Source organism: Malaclemys terrapin, chromosome 16 (assembly GCF_027887155.1).
Source record: "Malaclemys terrapin pileata isolate rMalTer1 chromosome 16, rMalTer1.hap1, whole genome shotgun sequence".
NCBI classification, from domain to species: domain Eukaryota; kingdom Metazoa; phylum Chordata; order Testudines; family Emydidae; genus Malaclemys; species Malaclemys terrapin.
In genome coordinates, this window is record NC_071520.1 from 14,939,308 (window position 1) to 14,958,823 (window position 19,516).

The 19,516-nt window shown below is 40.3% G+C and overlaps 1 protein-coding gene across 3 annotated transcripts in view; it reads right to left on the reverse strand.

Moving 5' to 3' along the window:
- Positions 1-19,118, reverse strand: part of LOC128824628 (clathrin heavy chain 2) — a 55,105-nt gene extending 35,987 nt beyond the window's left edge. For 2 of the 3 annotated variants that reach the window (XM_054006335.1, XM_054006334.1), the window contains exons 1-2: positions 18,910-19,118; positions 2,879-3,086 (exon numbers count right to left, since the gene is read on the reverse strand). In XM_054006335.1, the coding sequence (XP_053862310.1) occupies positions 2,879-3,086; positions 18,910-18,951 (250 nt within the window). In that variant the 5' untranslated portion in view covers positions 18,952-19,118. The remainder of the gene's footprint in view (positions 1-2,878; positions 3,087-18,909) is intronic. The other variant, XM_054006336.1, reaches the window with a different exon arrangement.
- Between the last annotated feature and the right edge of the window lie 398 nt (positions 19,119-19,516).

Here is a 19,516-nt window from a genome sequence, read left to right on the forward strand (position 1 = left end):
TATGGTGTTATAGTTTTCATCTAATTATCCAAGTAACATTTATTGGAATGGTTAACGTTCTGCTTTAAGGAGTTAGGACAGAGGCAAGTGTCAAGATTTTTGCTCTTCTACCCCAATATCCCATTAGCTTACTTGGGCAAGACTTGCAACAGATAGTATCCTCAAAAGGATTAGGCCCAAACTCAAATTTTAAACATTAAGTGACTTAAAAAAACCCACCGGCATTCAGTTGCCCTGTCAATGCAAGTCTGAATTTCCTCAGTCTACTTATAAGAAAAGTCCTCTCTACTAGAGAGAGAAGAATGTACGTTTCTGTAAGACCAGAGCATGAAATTGCATTTTTACATTCCCATGATTAATGTATGGAAATGCGGTCTGAAAAAACTGCATTCCCTACTTGTTTTGTGCTTTTGTGGTACAGAACATAGCAAGAGAAAGAAATACATGGATACAAAGACAAAAAAAGTGTCATACTTAGAACACTAGGGGAATGCTACATGCAATCCAGAAATGCAATTTTTATGCATTTATACCACACCCCATAATAGTTGCTAATTTTAGAAATATTTCATTTCCCATTGGAGATTGAGATTGTACATTCTGTTGCTCATAATTTGAGCATTAGTGAGCAATTCAGTCATGGTGCATACTTTTATAAAAAAGGTACAGTATGTAACAGCTTAGACTGCTGTCTTCACAATCCATCAGCAGGGAAAGTTTGACTTGCTCTACCCTTTAGTCAGGGAGCAAAGTATTAAATGCTAGAGAAAGTCTGATCTAGTCTACATTTTTGGGAAACTGGATTTTTATGAAAGAAAGTCATATTGTTGTAATTCCATAGTTTATGTACCATAGTCCAAAGATAGCTAAGCAAGTGACAGTATCCCTGGTCTTTAAACACCCCTTGCCCCCCGCCCCCTTTCACCCACATCCATTCTGGAGATACTGTATCTCCCGTGTCACCCCACAGGTTTGTGGGACCTTGACAAACATTTTTATTTAGTACTCTGACATCACACATTGTCTAATGACATCTCTCGGAAGACTACATTAGCTCATTCACACTGCAGTAGCAGGACAATATTGCCTTTGATCAAGTCGAATGTTGGTAAAAATAAATCTAGGTTGTTAGAAGCTGGATGACACTAAACCCATTTTATAGTTAGTAGGTTAGTTTCAGATCAGGGCAGGCTAACAGTTTTCCATTTAAGTGCTGGATGAAGTTTTACTAGTACACAGGATGCACTTTCCTTGCCAACAGGTTGCTTTACAGGGGTCCAAGACTAGGATTAAGGAGAGTGGATGCCAATCAATCAATGTGGTACCGAACCTCAGGGGAATACCAATTAAGAGATTAAGTGTATTGTTCAGCACCTCTGCCCACCTCTCATACATGGAGGCTGTTCACAGTAGTCTGAAGGAAATGCATGCAACAGCTGAGATACAATTTGAGTTGGAATCAAAACATTGACTGTTTATTTGCTTTAAAAAACAGCCTTGACCTCAAGTCTAGGCTGGTAGAAAACAGAGAACCTATTCCAGTTTTCAAAACTAGATTTTAGACAGATTTCTTGGACCCCTAGATAATATCACCATGACTTTTCAGACTAAATAGCACACTTAGGCAGAAATGACTGGCACACAAGACGTCATGCTAGCAAAGGTCTCTCATAAAAGTATTGCGACTCAGTTTTGTCTATCAACCGTACTATAATTGCATATATTAATATTGTCTTTAGTTGGTACAGTCAATAGTCAAAGCAACCAAATGGTCAATGGCACATCAATAAAAGGGAGAAGGTTTTCTTCCCTCTGCAGTTACTAAGTTGAGGATTCAAATTCCCAATTAGCTGTAAAGTAAAAAAGGATAGCAAATGGCGATTGGTAAATATTTCAGTACTTTTTATGAGATTAGACCATTTTGTACCACTAAAACATGAAATGTCAGGACAAGTTAACTCACCATCTGTTTAAGACAAGAATGCAGGAAGAAAAGTACACAGTCAGTAACAGAGTGAAGCATTTAATTTCAAAGATTAAACAACTAGCTTGCAAGTTATTCTGCTTTTCTGAAAGGCTGGGAAGTCTTTATTCCATGGTGCTCCAGTAGCTCATGAAGTGGTACCCAGAAAGCCAAAAGCAACTTAACTAGCTTAAAATTAATCACAAAAACCCCTTTTCCAAGTGTTTATTATATATTCTGCATTCAAAAGTTTTAGCACCAGAGACAAATTTCCACTTTAAGTCTGTGACTTCTGCCAACTTTTAAGTATAAAAAGTCTATTTAGAGAAGTATTTCAGCTTACAATAAGCTACTGGCTGTCCTTATCTGATTTTAAGATTAACATCTTTCCAGATACTTAAAAATGTATCTGGTATTTTGAGGTTAAGGACATTAATACACATTTAGACTTAGATTACATTTTAAAAAGCTATACAGTGGCCTTCATTCTCACATCTGTTACCCTGCAACAGCAGTCTGATGTGTTCTCTATACATATTCTGCAAAGTTCACTCAGCATGCTGGTCTTGGCACTTAAGTCTTTGAAAAGACCTTTTCAGCAAATTTGTTTAAGTAGGAGAGTCCAAAGTTTATGGACTCTCCATATCCAATGCCCTCCCAGTTTCAGGATGGAATGCAGTCATACATTTCTACAGGGGTTTGGCTTACTACCACTCTGTGTACGCAAGCTTAGCTCAACCTCTTAAATCCAAGACAGAGTGGATACTATAACCAAGACCATACAGTCAAAAAACTTATGAGAAACTCAAGTCCTGCATAAAACTAAGGTTCACTACAGACTCAGAACTGCCTTTTGGCTGAATGTTGCCATGTTTGGTTGTATGTTAGATATTACTGAAAACAGCATCAACTCACCTTTCAGAGCAATGACTTTAGAAGCAGGATTCATGATGGCACTTTCTGCAGAAATTGGACGTCTGATGGGTGTAGTTGGATCACTCATATCAATTATCACGACCTGTGCTTGTTCCCCTACTTTCTCTCTGATGCAAATGAATTTATCAGATTCCATTGTTAGGGTGCTGAATCCAATGTTCGCTGGGTTAATTCCCAGGTTTTGGAGCTAAACAAAAGAGAAAGTTGTTTATGCTTCAACAAATACTTGTTTAATAAATTGATGGCTTGTATAATCTTCTCTGGAAGCAAGGCATTTCTCCTTACTCAAAGAATCTGAATGCAAGCACAAACTAAACAAATAGAACACTGGATATAGCAGGTTGAAGAGCATCCCCATTAGAAAGTGTGCTTTTGTTAGTCTTCCACAGGGAAAAGACTGATCAACCACCACTTCAAACGGATTTTTTAAAATGAGTAGTCTAAATGTCACTGTTTTTGCTATTTTGATTTTTCCATCCCAATTTGAGATAAAAAGATTGAGATGTTGGAATTTCCTGAGAGAGAGAGACATTGTTTTATGAACAGTTCTATTGGATAATATGAACCAAGGCACCAGATGCTTGGTAGTAATAGCTCAGTATTTTTAATTGGACTATGATTGTGCAATAAATTGTCAGTGTACCATGTCTGACATTCTCCAATACAATACTCAGACACACTGCTTCCTTCCCTAGACCTGAAGAGCTCTGTTTAACTCAAAAGCTTGTAATTCCACCAACAGAAGTTGGCCCAATAAAAGATCTCTACCTACCTTGTCTCATTCTCTGATAGGTATAGAATTCGTGTGTTTTTTTTTTTTTTTTTTTTTTTTTTTAAGTAAGTCCAAAACAGAGCAATTACAACAAAAGAACAGAAGCAGCTAGACTGGGTGTCAAGTTGCCTGGTCTTAGTTCAGGATTTAGAAAGTGGGATAAAATGCTAGTTAAGATGATGCAGTCTCACCTATAAGCTCTAGGCATTAAAGAAGGATACAGCCTATTTAATGGAGAGCTTCTACTAGCAGCTTGATAACAGAGCTAGGAGTGCAATAATCTTGAGTACAGAAGGTCCATCCTTGACTAGATTTTGGTGACTAGCCTGTATCAAGGAAGTAATATTAGTATGGAGACTAAAGTTCCTACTAGCAGAGAGCTGTCATGTAGCTTTAGAGTCTTTTCCTGGAATACTATATTTGGTACTAGGCTCCTTGTTACCAGAAGGACAAATATGAAAGTGCTGAGAAGAGCAACAGAACTTAATTGGAGAGAGACTTTTCTAAATAAGCAAAGGAGAGGATACAAATTACTGAATATTTAAAGTGGAAGTTTAGAGTGGTAAAGATACAAGGTAGTACAAGAACAGGATTGAGCCAAAGGGAAGTTTCAACTGGAGTTAAAGATCACTCAAATTTCCCCCCCCCCCCCCCATCACTGAATAATTTAAAGGAATTAGAAGCCTCAGCACTTCTATTTCAACCTAGACTGAAGAATGCACTTGGAACTGCACTGTACCTGGGCAAAACTGAATCACTGTCAATCAATGGACTGTGTGTCTGGGGCAAGACATGTGCGCCTCAGGAAAATCCCAGTCTAAGGCCTGGTCTACACTTGGGGGGGGGGAACTGATCTAAGTTACGCAACTTCAGCTGCATTATTCATGTAGCTGAAGTTGACACACTTAGACCCACTCACTGCAGTGAAGCCACCGTGGTGAGTCAACTACTGATGCTCCCCTGTTGACTCCTATACTCCACCACCGTGAGAGGTGCAGGCAGAGTCGACAGGAGAGCGTGTGGGGGGTGGTGGTGGTGTGTCGATTTATCGCGTCTGTCTAGACACGATAAATCGGCCCCCGCTGGATCACTTGCTGCACGCCGGGTGGTGTAGACATACCCTAAGTCTGAAGAAAGGAACACTTGCTCACTCCTGCTGCCCCCTTCCCATTCATTTTTAGGCAAGTATTAGCACTAAAAAGCTTATAGCCAGGCTCTAAAGTTAAGTTGCCAGACACAGGTAACAACTGTTTGGGTCACTGAAATTCAGCTATGCCCAGCTCTGGTTTAGTTTGAGAACATCCATAAAAACCTCCACTGGGGAAGAATCAAATCCAGAAAAGCAATAACTACAGTCATTCTGGTCAGTTACTTGATTACTACATACAAATTCATTGCCATGCTACTTAGTCTCATATCACTCAAGTACATAACTTAAGATCTTCTGTGATCTCTAGATAGGTTATCTATCTTCTACTTAAACAGTTGAACCTAGGTGATTGCTTGGTTAAAGAAATTCCAGTTTCAGTGGTTGTCCTAGCAGAGCAGAAAGCACCACCTAGAATTAATGTTTATCAGTCATGGTGGAAAGGAGCCATTTCGATACTATATTTAATATTCCTTTTACGGTTCTCAGTCTAATGACTGGTTACTATAAACTTGAAACATCTCCTGTAGATTTTAGCCCTTTAGGGTTAGTTTAGAATTTGCTTCCTTCTACTGTTTTCTACTTCAGAGCCCATCTTTTTGGGACAGGTAGCCTTAAGCAAATTCTAATTTTTATGAATATGTAAATAGTCAGATACAGAGCCAAATGCTTCCAAGTATAGCAAACTGCAAGTCTCACTATCTCAACTAGTAGCTTCACTTATGGACTTTTTGAATCTTATTGCTAATCTCTTAAAAGCGTCAATTAAACTAATAGGATTCCCTTTCTGACTGAATGAGATTGACACTAACACCCCATTCTGATTGTACTAGAAGTGAATAAAAACTGCCCTAGAACCAAAACACCAGGGATATCACAACTGACATTCCAATCCATTCCAGCAGTGCTTTTAAGGTGAGACTAAAATCACCAAGGCAATGAACAGGTCATACTGTTGGTGTCATGTATACGCTATTAAATATGTTTTGATCTGGTTGATCAGAGCTGGCTACAACTGAAGTGAGACTCACTAAACCATACATTAGGTATATAACTGATAACATATTACATTTGTTGTTGGTGGTCCAGTACTCTTCCCTGAGGCATCTTTAGAGATCTCAGCTATCACTTCTGTACTCCCAATTATTAAATTGTTACTAATGCAATGCTGAAACGCACTGCTGTAATTCTGGGCTAGTCCTGACAGACCCATGTTTGCTTCGAAAGACTGAAAATGTAAAACAGAAAGCCAACAGGTGTGAAGACATCTGGGAAGTCATTGAGACAAAAATGCACTAGTGGCAATTCAAGGGAGGACCCTCCCACATCCCACGCTGTACATGAAAGCATAGTATCTAAATATGCCCAGGTAACAAACTAACATGTGCACTGTTGGTCATTCATTCAAAAAGGTGTTCATGCCGTGTTTAAGCACTGGCAGCCTCTTCACTATGGTGTTTTGGAAGTGAAGAGCTGTAAAAGAAGAGACTTTAATGCATACGTAAATTGTATGCTAAAGTCAGATTTCAGGATTCTGAATTATGAGTTTTGATAAGAGTTCTAACTGTGTATGCAGTCAGTATATTTTGCCAAGTATAAGACTGCCATTTACAATCAGCCCCCAGTGTAATATGCCAAGGCCATTTGCTACCTGTAGTAGAGATTTATAGCATTAACTATCTGAATTTTATATTTCCAATTCACATAATACTTCAAAGGGTTATTGTAAGAAGTGGTATTTGAAGTACATGGAGTGTAAAGTATTACCACCCTTTAATAAGCAGTGAAGTTACATAGCTTGCCTAAGGCCACAAGGGCAGGGATTAGGACTCAGGAGTTCCAAGTCAGAGCATGTGACTAGGAGCGGGACTGAGCTCCTCTAGTGTATAGAGAGTGGGAAGGAAAGAATCATTTGTCATTCTACATAAATATCCAGTTAAGCATGTCCCTCATTTATAGTTTAGCCATCATATAGATTATGAAACTGACTATTTGTGCATACAGAGAATCTCCAAGACACACATGCTTATTTGGAAGTAATAGTGTATATTCTCTTGGGCATTTTACCTCAAGCCTCCATATTTAGCCAACCAGAAGGGTTTAGGCCAAGTCAGGTGCCAACTTTAAAAAGAATGGGGGTGGGGGGAGGAACCTGTTTTGCTTGGACTTCATTTATCATTTCTATAATGTTCACTGTAGCAGTAAACCAGCACTGAACTTCATGTCCCCTATAATCCCCCTCTTCCCAGTCTCTTGATATTTGCTTTGCATCCTGTGAAATTACTGTTCACTTGTGAAGAATGGTATATAAGTGATTTCTCCACTGCTCCCTCCTCCCCTGCCACTTTGATATTTTATCCTCTACATAGGATTAGATTATCCTGCAGACTCCCATGGAACCTGCAATGCTGAGTCATTGTGGTATACCTTCCTTAAAATTTCACCAACACATAGTTGTCCAACTTATTGATAATATTTTACAGTGCTTGGGAATCCCATTGAGGTTTTAGAACTTAAATATAAATGTTTACTCTTCTCAAAGAGGCTGGGAGGACCTTATCTGGTATTTTGTCCATTTTAGATCTACCTCTTTATATACTTACTACCTAGCTACAAGGAACAGTCTCTTGGGACCTGCATCCCCTTTACAGTAGAGATAGCAGTGAACTACTGCTAGATCTGTCCCTTCTTTACCCAGGATATTCTACTTCCTCGGTATTTTAGCAATCCAGTTTTCATTTTAGTCTTATCAAGAATCTTGTTGAGAGACTATTCAATTAGAAGTAGAGCAAAAAAAAAAAAACCAAACAAAAAATGCTATTTACCCCACTTATACTCTAAAAGAGGGTAAGAGTCCCTCCTGACTTATTACTCTTACTCTTTCCTTTAGAATATCACCCTCCTCCCTGATTAGACTTCAGTGATGTCATGTATATAGCTTATCAGTCACTCATTAGTATTGTTTCAGATATAGGATAAAGACTCCTGAAGACTTTACTTACTTTTTCAAAGTCAGCTTTCTGACATCCAGGTTTTGCCCCCGCAGTATCACTTTTCATTTGAAACTCAGAGATGTGTTCTCCCCTGTTCCATGTGCAGGTGTCCCATTATTTCAATACACCTCTACCCTGATATAGAGGGACCCAATATAACATGAATTTGGATACAACGCGGTAAAGCAGCGCTCTGGGGCGAGGGGGGGGCGGGGCTGTGCGCTCCGGCAGATCAAAGCAAGTTTGATACAATGCGTTTTCTCCTATAACGCAGTAAGATTTTTTGGCTCCCGAGAACAATGTTATATGGGGGTAGAGGTCTAGTTTCATGGTCAGAATAACTGATGCTCACTCTCTGCTATTAGGTTGCTCGGGACTATCCAAGTCAACTTTCCCATTCTATAAAGCCTTGTTTAGTTGAGCTATAAAGTCAAGTTATTCTGCACCCAACTCTAGAAACAGTTTTCAGAAGTTTGTTTCACCTTCCGCCGTTGTGTTCCCCCCCCCACCCCCCACCAATTGATCAAGACAGTTAAAAACCCCAGGAAATCAAAACTTTGGCAAACCTTCTTAATGCTAAAGAGCCTTATAGTGACCCTGATGGTCAGTCTATCATTTCAAGCACAACATAAATAAAGTTGTCTAAGCTAGAACTTTTTCCAACAGTTCTCATTTGAATGCCCTTCCATATATTTTATCTTGCTTTAGCTGCCCAAGGGAGTCTAAACCATTCTTCTCCAAGGATTACATTTAGGAACGTAAGCCTCATGTCCCCAACCCACCTATAAGAAGAACTGTGGAAGTAATCTTCCATTATCCAAGGCAGAGTGGAAAGCTGTTTCTTTAGGTATGCTAGACAGCTTTCAAAGTATTTTCTAGAGTATGACCTTGGTACTTCTACAGCCTTTTCCTCCTTCATCCAGTGTGGTGTATGAGGCTAATGGGGCAGCTGCAACTTCCCAACACCTGCAATACTACAGTAGAACATCAGTTACAAACTGACAGGTCAACCACACCCTCATTTGGTACTGGAAATATGCAATCAGACAGCAGAGAAAAAAAGCAAGCACAATACTGTGTTAAACAAAATACTAAAAAAGGGAAAGCTTAAAAAATTGGACAAGGTAAGGAAACTTGGTGTTTGTTTCATTTAAATTAAAGTGGTTATATGCAGCATTTTTCTTCTGTATAATAAAGCTCTGAAATGCTACTATGTAAATTTTCAATCAACTTTTGAAAGAACAAACAGAATCTTTTGTTCAGTGTTAAACCTCCATTCCTGAGGTGGTAGTTACAGTAGAACCTCAGAGTTATTAAGAGCAGATACAAAAAGCTTAGAGCAGAGACAATGTTCTGTTAGGACTCTTCACTAGCATATCTTCTCCCCCGCCCCCCCGACCACATGTTGTTCTCTAGCTAGCTAAATTATATCCCATGGGAAGAACAGCTATCTCAAAGTAACTCACCAAAAGCTACCTGTCATAACTGACCCTATGTGCTGTCCACAATGCCAACTGAACAGTTAAAATTTGTATGCAATATGCAGAGTCTAAATAGTTATTTTTAGAACACTAGCATTTTAATGTTGCCGCCTTCAGAGCTGGATAAGTTTGATAGAGAAGCCAACAAGGACTTACAGTTCAGAGAGCTATCAAAACTACCATTCTGTTCTACATTTCTATTCCCAGGTCTTGTCTTCACAGAGGAAAAAAGTCTAACCTAAAAAGGTGTGACTTTAAGCCAATATAATTGGGATAATCTCTAAAGGCCCTTATTTCAGTACAAAAAGGGTTTGGGTTTAAACTACACTAAAAAATAATTACTGTACTAGAATGTGCGTTTACACAGGGATTATACAGTATCGTTAACCTGATGAACTGTCCCCCACATAGAAACCCTTTACCCCCTTTGTTTATACTATTTGTCGGCTCCTCTGTCAGAATAACCTCACAAATTTGCAGTTCAGTTTTCTAAGATCTTGTGGTGATGGCGGTGGTGGCAAGTGCCTCCAGTGGTGAATACTGTACAAGTTGCAGTTAATAAGCAATTCCTTTTTTGGATTTGTACAGAAGAGTTTAGCCTTTGCAGTTCACCTTTACCTGCCACCTGAAGTAAATCTGGAGGGATAAGATAAAGCATGGATTAAACAATTAGTACATTAAATAAGAGGCAAGATAGCACAGTAGGCTCATTTGGCTCCTGAGAGATAGTGAAGTACATTGGTCTCATTGTAGCCTATGAGCAAGTATCAGCAAATCAAGTCTGCAATTGCACATAATTGACCCAAATGGGAATGGCCGGAGATTTGAGGTATTTAATATTAGGACTTTAATACATTGTTATGAATAGGAAGTCTTGACAGCAGTCCTAACATATCCTACTTTAATATTAGGATTAGCCTTCAGTGAACACCAAAGCCCACTGAATAAAGAGAACTAGATTATGTTTATATGTCACATCTTTACAAGCTGATATATTAAAGTACATCAATATCTGTTTTTGAGCATTCACCTCTGGAAAAAAAAGTAGACACATTAGCATTACTAATTGCTCGTTTGAATGCAGAATTTTGCTACACTGAAGCACAGGTCAACTTGCCACAAAGAGTTACACTTGTGTGCTATTTCCTGAAGTTGCCTTTATCCTTTTGGATAGTATTCTGGTAGAAATTTAGTAGTGAAACTTCTATATGAAGTTTTGTTTTTGGAGTGATGACAATGACCTCGTAACAAATTTGTTACGAGACAAATACACAAAAGTTATGATTGGTATAATCTTCTCAATTCTGAAATTAGAAGAGCTTCCACATCTATTCAAGTTGGGAGGAAACTCCTAACCTGAGGCCATTTTGCAGAAGGCAAAGGACTTATGTTTTTATAGGCTTGAGAATATTTGAGCAGCCTTTATATAGTGCCAACAGGCCCAATGCAAGCCAGCCTACATCATTCTGCCACTGGCTCCAATCCACTATATATTCAATCCTAAACCTCTTCTGTAAGATGACTAGTCTATAGAAATGCAACACTTGTTATAAGTTGATGCAAGAACTTCTACCTGCTAGTACAAAGTTTGCTACTTTACTTCACTCGGGTCAAGTGGGATGTTTTGCCACATAATGTCACAAGAAGCAAGGGTAAGCTTTATTCAGCAAAGCCCAGTTCTTCCATGGGACACCCAAATCTAATTCTCTAAATATTGTTTTGATCTACTAGCAAATCTTATTTCACCAGCAAACAAACTCAGATGTAAATTTCAGGGATACTGAAGTCATTAGAACAGAACTGTTTCTCTGATTAACAAAGCATGTTTTTTTTGCAGGAGTTCTTGCAGGACAGAATTATTATTCTAGATAACACTAGGATTATTCTCCATAGTTTTCTTTTAGAAGGGCAAAATTCAGCAGCTTCAGAAGTGATATATAGTCAACATGCAACAAGCTTTGAGATCAGCCCATGTTTGAGTCAGTTACATTCTAGAGCTTTTTAAATGTAAGCCTTCCATCCCCATCCCCAGCATATATACAGAGTATCTTTTACAGTGTAGCTCTCAGGTTGATCATAGCATTTTTAGTTTCAGGTGAAGTCAGTGAGGTAATGGTCATCAGAACATGTTTAGCTGCTACATATAAGGAACACAGCTTCCTATTTTGTAGAAAAGCACACTGATATAGACAAGAAAAGGCTGATTATATATATATATATATATATCAGTCAAATAGTGGCAGTTTGTGCATCTAAGTTACAAAGTTAGCTCCCCTCCCCTTGAGGGTGATTTGCACTACTCCACCTGGTAAGCTTCCTCTAACACTTCCTCCCCAATGACAATTCCATTTACAAAATATGGTACAAGTCATGCCATCTATATGCTACCACCTAAGGTGGTATGCATTTAAAAAAAGTCACAGAACTGACATGGCTAAAAGGCACCACTTGGTAGACTTCATAAATGCTATAAAGTAATCCAGACTCTAGACTAGACTCTTAATGGTCCATCTTGCCAATTGGGAACCAAGTTACCTGGGGTTTTGAGTCAAATTCTGGGTTAAGTCTATATCCTGCACTAAGTTTCTGTAGACAACTATTTGGTCTTAGAATGTAATATAGTTACAGGTGAATGCCTAGAGTTTCATTGAGAAATTATGCAGTTTATTTTGTGTAGTGAGATGTGTCAGGTTTGAAGACTCACCTGCTAAGTTATATTAATTCAGCTTTTTCCTGCTTCTTACAGTGACGGCCCTGGAAGTTGTTTTTGTATGATCTGAGTACCTTTAGTCAATATTACTTCCCCTCTATTATGCTAGAACAGGATGAACAGTTTAATAGCAAATCACATTTATCCAAAAAAAAAATCTGTCATAACCTAACTTCATGTAAGACATGTATTTCTATCATGCTGTGTCGTGTTATTTAGCTATGAAGTGTAGAGACAAGGAAAAACTCCATCTGTTGGGTCTATTCTTGCTTAATTTGATGTATGTAAAATGTTTGAGCTAAACTAGCCAGTATAAGCTAACAAAAAAAAAAAAACAAAAATAAGAATTAGTTCCTAAAAGCAACAAGGTTACACTGGAGTGCTTGACTATGCTTTTTCCATCCTTATCTGTTTAAGGAGTCTCAGCATGGTGTCAAGTTTACCCAATACCTAGTTAATATTGCATCTGACTTGCAGAACACATGTAATTTCAGTCCTAGGTCACTATGTGCTCTGCCAAACATTACTTTTAATAGTCATTGGGTTTGATAATGTGGATGGAAGTCCCTTATTGGCAAAGTTGAGACCAACCACACAATAGCACCACATGTAGATCAGATTAGTCTGTTACCTAGAGACAAAAATGCAAGTGTGTTAGGTCCCAAAAGGAAAGTCTTGCGAACTTGTGGGTTACTTGGAGGCCTACGCATGTGCCATGAACTATTTAATTCTACTTCCACACCTTTTGCACTACACTTTAATGTGAGGGGTGCATGTTGTTACAGAGTCAGGCGAAGGCACAGTACATGTGCCTTCTTTTGTAATTAGTATTCAAAAAAACCTTCAGTCCTTATTGACAAATCCATTTTTGTTAATTTCATTCCATTATAAAGCTATTGTATGCCATAGAACCAAAGCAGTTAGTATGAAGTGCAGAAAAATTACTGGATATTACTTCCTATTCTGTTGGCTCATCCTAATCAGGTCAGTTTATTTCCCCAAAGGATGTTTAAATCTAAATTAATGATAGTTTCTTGGGGCAAGTATTAATCCTACCAGTAATAGTCAGCTAAATCTGAACGTCTACAGCCTTAAAATTTTTATAGTCAGGTTATTGCCAAATGGTCTACTTGAGTGGAGGGTCAGAAAACAACAGTGTGGTGCAGTGGTGATAATAAGGGCCAACAAGCATTTCAATTATAGCCTTTAGATACGGTGAAGGGGTATGAAGTGACCAGTTTAGTTCATCAGGCTGCACTCTGTATACTTGCTTATTTCCTCCTCCCACTAAATAGTGGAGTTTTAGGTGAGATTGGTCCAAGAAATTTTGACTATAGTAAAGTATCTCCTCTGCAGGCATAACTTACAGTATGGCAATTCAAGATTCTAAAACCCTTAAGTATTTGGACAATGGTGGGAGCTAGCTCTAAACAGCAGTTCTACAGACCTGTACACACTGTAAATGTTCAGTACTGTTTGCATACAATAGGAGAACAATTACAATAGAAGCGCAAGTCCATCCCCACCCTCTTGCCTCAAAAAAAAAAAAAAGAAGCTATATAGAACTGTCGGACTCCATCATGCTGTGCTCTGACAGCTTAAGGCAACAGCCCTACGAACCATCACCAAAATAGATAAGAATGCTGCCTCTTGATTTCTGAATCAAATCTCTGTACACTTATCATTGCTCAGTGTTAAGTGACAATTGCATAGGAGAGGAGACTGGGTTTTGGTTACAATTCAATGCTTATGTCAGAAAACTGAATCAGTTTACATGTTTAGTAGAAAGATAAGTTATCTTTATTATGCTTCATACTTTTCTATCCACTACAGAACAAGTCACTCACAGCAATCATGACCTCTTGGACAGCTCAAAGTGCTTAAGATCAGAAGTATGAAAGTCAGAACTACATTTACTAAAATTTAGGATACAGTAACATTTAGTTAAGTTGTCATGTTTCCAAGAAACATGGATTTACAACTTGCAAATATTCTATGAATACTTTCCTCAGAGGTCAAATATTTAGCTGCAGTAGATCCATGAAAGCCTTGCTCAGTCTAGTGCCGCTACTGTTCATCTTGAGTCACAGGCCTGTTGCAAAACTCTGACAGTAATTCCTGCAGAGAGGCTCAGGTCAGACAATATAATTGTAATTTTTAGCCTATTTGTTTAGAAAAGTGTGCAGGCATGTTGGTGTACTATTCTGCTTTATAATGAGAACAGGGGAACTTCAGAATCTTATAATGGTATGTGTCAAGATCCTCCAGTGTAAGAGTCCCAAAAAGCTCGTGTATAAGATTAGGTTCAGTTCTCTAGTAGAAAAAGATTCGTTACTAGCCAATAGGTTGACAGATCTAAAGTTAAACTTAAGCTACTATCCACGCCTTCCTTAGCAGACACTCAGCCTGCCAAGCCAATTTGTGGCAGCCCCATCACCTAAATACAGAGCTCTCAGACCACCATCAAATCTGCTCAAGGGCAGTTGTCAGTGTGATCTTTGACCACACTTACATGTGGGAGCCTCTCACTGGCCTCAGGTGTGAAGGCCTGCTGCACATTGACCCTGCCCTCTTCAAAACTGAAGGGTCCACGAGTAGCAGGGCAAATCAAAGATGGGTATATGCATGGTTGGGTCAGCTATAAAAGAGGTTTCTGACACCAGATGCAAACCATTCTTCATGACATCTATATCGCAGAGAGCTGGGTAGGGCAAGAGTGCTCTTGGGTGATCAAAGAGGTCTGTATAGTGGTAGGCTTGGGGCCTGATCTCCTCAACCATTCTGGCTGTAGCAGCCTCACAACAGATGTACGGAGGAGTGATGCTGCTTAACACAGGGAGCCATGTACTGGTGTGGGTTGAATCATCCCAGTTACAATGCACATGGTTAAGAACAGTTGTGTGCCAAACAACTTGACATGTGATAATGAAGCCAGAACGGAGCATAGTATTCTGCTGCAGAGTAACAGAGGGCTAAACCAGATGATCATGGGAGCAAACTCTGAAGTACTACTGATTTGATTAGAAGGTTGTTATGAGACAACCTTTGCCAGTTTTCACTATTCACTAAAATGGCTTTACATTGAAAACAAGTTTATAGGATGATCAGTTAATTTGTTCAGACAGTTAACTCCTTGAAACAGAGCTCAAGTCTTTTTTACTGCACTGATCATACCATTAATTCACTAAATATTGATTATTTTCCTTCATTGCATTCACTCCCTCATGATTCTGTGTCAGTTTATACTACATTGTGGGAACTACACTTGTGAACTATAGATATCTTTCACATTTAGTTTGCATTGTGTTGGTAGTTCAGCATTCACATAGGGTTTTAGACCAATGTAGGCTGTCAAGCAATATTAACTATTGTCTGAATGATCACTAGAATCCTCCATTAGATTGCTTTAGGTGCATCATATACATATATGAGATACATCTGGGTAATGGGATACAGAACCTCCTGCTGTCAACCAAAGAGGTCACACAGCAGATTATTATTGTGTCAATGGCATTTTGGCATCTTCAGAGGCCTGTTTGGGCAGTAGGATATCTATGTGACAACTAAGATTTGAGTGTTCAATGCAGGAGTGATGACAACTTACATGGAGCAGAAACATGGCAAGTTAACAGCTCAGAAGAGGAAATCAAACTGTTCTCAGCGTCAAAAGTTAGAGAAATCCGATAAGTTTGATTTCATCACAAGTGAGAAGATACTTCGACAATCCAACAAGTTGCAGTTTTACACCAGTTGAGAATAAGAATCACAATAGTGAAGTCATGTCTAATGTGCAGAAGGTGGTAGATATGCCTTTATAGAAAGTTTAATAGACCTAAAGTTGAAGAAAGCAGTTCAGGAGGCAGATCACAAATGAGGTTGGAAAATGTTATTTTGAGGAATTTAAGAAGCCTTCCCCACCGATTCTTGAAGAAAGATGACTTGCAAGGTACTGTTTGATATGGAAGTCCATTCAAGACACCACCATGACTACATCATAACCACTTGAATCTGCTGCTGCATATGTTCAAAAGTCTAGTAGGTCTTCTCGTCAGCCTTTCTCCCCCACCCTCCTAAGGCAGCAGGCATATTGTTGAATTATTTTTGACTTGGTCCATTTACCCATTTCTAGATGCATACAATTCCCTTTTCAATGTTTTTAACTTTGATTACCTAGTTTACACCATCTCTTACAGCTGGTAATATTTCAAGTTTCCCTAGAGAGCTTTTCACCTATATTTCATCACTATTCAAGAAAAATTGTTTTCTTTAAGCAGGATTACTATTATATAGATGAACTCCATACAGTATTAGAAATGCACTGAGGCAAGTTAAAGCTATGTTTTGCTAACATTAAGTATGGTTTAGTCATCTTTTAGAATTACTCATGCCTGAAGCGTAACATTAATCATTTAAATGGCCAAGTGTAAGAAGTCAGAAACATCTAGCAATAATGCAAAGTAAAATGTATAATTACAGATAGTGTTTTTTTTATGATAGGCTGGAAGAAAGTTCAGTACTATACAACAACCCTTTACAATTAAAAAAATTCAATAAGCTAACAAAATAGTATTTTACACCATGTCATAATATCCACTGCCACAAGTCTTTCACACATTTTGTTTTGGCATTAGGGGACAGTTAATGAATTGACTAGCCCCCCTCACTTTTCTCCAGAATTTGTAAATTTATGCATGTTCAGGAGCAAACTTGGCAAAAGGATTTTAATCCAGTTTTGAGTGCAGTTAACAAAATAGGAGCAGAGGCTTCATTTTCTCCAATGAAATTGACCCTTTTAATAGCCAATTTTACTTCAAATATTTAAAATGCTACTCAGTAAGCTTTGACTTTCAAATTAACACCTCTCTAACAACCACTTCCCCTTTATAAACCATATATGAAGTTACACCTACAATGCACTTCAAAGTTTAAATGGTTGATTATTCAGAAACAATTTAGTATTGTTTGCACTCAATCCTGTCCCCACAGCAACAATTGGTTATCTAAAAAGGGCTGGCAATAACAGAAAGGGAGCCAGAGTCAGACAGGAAGGAGAGGTAATTTGAGACAAGTGTGCTTGCACAAATTTTAAACACTCTCCTCCTGAACTAAAAAAAAAAAGTAAGCCATTCAGGAGGACCTTCTAGCTTAGCTTGCTCAAATAGTTAAGTAACAGCAGACAAGATGCTACATATAGAGGCACGCTTATAAGTATCCCTAATTTAGGGAAAGTCATGTTTAATCATAATTTTTGTCCATACCAGCTAGTTCCCACTTCCTGCCTCAGTATTATGTTCAAGTGTTCATGAACACAAACCATGAGGAGCCGGTTGGGATAGAAAGGGTTTGCTCCCCTATTGTTAAGCAAGAAGGAAAAGAGATAGCCTCTAAATGAAGTTTGTCAGTTTCTGACCCATCCTTCCCATTTTAAACAATAAACAGCATCTCAAAAGAAGGCACAATATTAATAGTAAATAGAGTTTCTAAAGCTCAGTAGTGGAAAACAAAATGCAAGTTTCAACACAAGTAGACAGGGGGAGTGGCATATAATAGAGTCAAAAAAATGCTGTAGAGAACATTTAAAGTCAATAAACCTGCACTGTGACAGACAACTGACATTTTGAAATGGATGCTAATTTGACAGAGACAGTGCAAAGACAAGAGCACTTGCCAAGTCCATTTCCTGTTCTCTCATTCATTTAGTGAATTCATTTAATTCCTGCCTTGAACTGCCTGTTCAGAAGCAGCTATTTCCCCTCACTTTTAGTTTACAAACACCATCCTCCCTAATCACCAATTCATAGAAAAATATGTTAGTCTATACATCGCTGCTGTAGCTTGTTTCCATCATTCAAGCACATTTGCCCTGTTATATTCATGGATATTTTCCAATGCTGCCATTATTCCTTACAGAGGAAAAAGAAAATAGCTACAGATCATGTTTAGGGAGGGTTTTAGTGTTCTTTGTAGGAAGGTGGGCAGCTTTCAAGTCCAGATTTTTTTTTTGCTCCTTATCTTGCAAAATCCCTCCCAATTTGCAGCACAGGCTGCAAGGTCCCCCAGGAATCTCTGCAATCTGGAGACTGATGGGCATTTATGCAACACAGCAGCGTAAAATTAGGGAGCTCACCTAAACTAAAGCTCCTGCCCACAGCCCCAGAGACAAATAATGCCAATCCCTGTTCCTCATACACTCCGTTGCTGGAGTAAAGCCGACAAGCAGCTCTGAGACCTCCCCCTTCAGCCCTAAAAAGAGAGTCACTCAGGCAGGGAGTGACTCTGCACAAATAGCACAGGCTGTAACAAAAACAGAGATAGCAATGAATGAGGGGCCAGTTCCAGACCCCGCACCTTAAGCTGACTTGATTCCCACTCCCCACAAGCGAGCTTCAACCCAAGCCCTCCCCTGCATTAGTCTAAAGCAGGGATATTTGTGCAACGACGTGGGAAAGTCAAGCCAAGAGGCAGGAACAATCTGTGTGTATCCTCCACATGGTCCCGCCTGCAGAGGGGGAGCCCGAGGGAATGGCAGAAAGGCCACCCCACGCACACCCCAACAGCTACCGGCCCCTCCACGGGGGGGGGGGTCTCCGCTCCCCATTCCCCCCCCGCTACACTGGCCCCTCCACGGGGGGGTCTCCGCTCCCCATTTCCCCCCCCCGCTACACTAGCCTCTCCACGGGAGGGGGGGGTCTCCGCTCCCCCCTCCACTGGCCCTCCATGGGGGGTCTCCGCTCTCCATGCCCCCCCCAGACAGATCTACGCCCCGATACAGGCTTCCCACAGCCCTGACCCCCGAGAGCAGCCTCGGCCGCCGCCCCACCTCTCCGGCCCGCAGCCCCCACCCCAGGCGCCGGGCAGAGGAAGCTCGAGCACTCCCAACCCAAGCCCCGCAGGCCCCGCCGCTCACCTGGAAGTGCTCCTGGAAGCGAATGGGCAGGATCTGGGCCATGGCTGCGCGCAGCCCGTGCAGGGTGCCCAGGGCAGAGCGCAGGACCCGGCCGCGGCAGGCTGAGGGGCAGGCGCCGCTGTACCCCGCACGCACACAGGCAGGGAGGAGACGGGGGGTGGCGCAGGCGCAGAACGGCGCTCAAGGATCTTGTCCCCAGCCCCCTCAGCTCCTTTTCTGACTCAGACCTCGGGCCCACTCACCCTGTTCGGAATCACTCCGCTCCTCAGCCTGCCGGGGTCTCCAAACAAATAGTCCCTTCACTAGCCTCACCCCTCCGCCACCTTTCTCCCTCCATCTCCCATTCCCACTGGAGGGGGGAGAAGGCATCACCGCGTTCATAACGGGACTGTGGAGGGGCTTCATCCTCTAAAGAGATGCACAGCCCAGAAGAGAGACAGAGTCGGTTGACAAGACCTAGGTATCCTTCCGCAAGAGCCTGGGTCCGGTCCTGCCCCAAGGTGTCACGTGATTTGACCCCCACCCCCTCATCCTCCACCTAGCTGGTCCAGGATCCCTGCAGTGGGGCCAGGCTCAGGGATGCTGCCCAGGGCAGAGCTCTCACTCC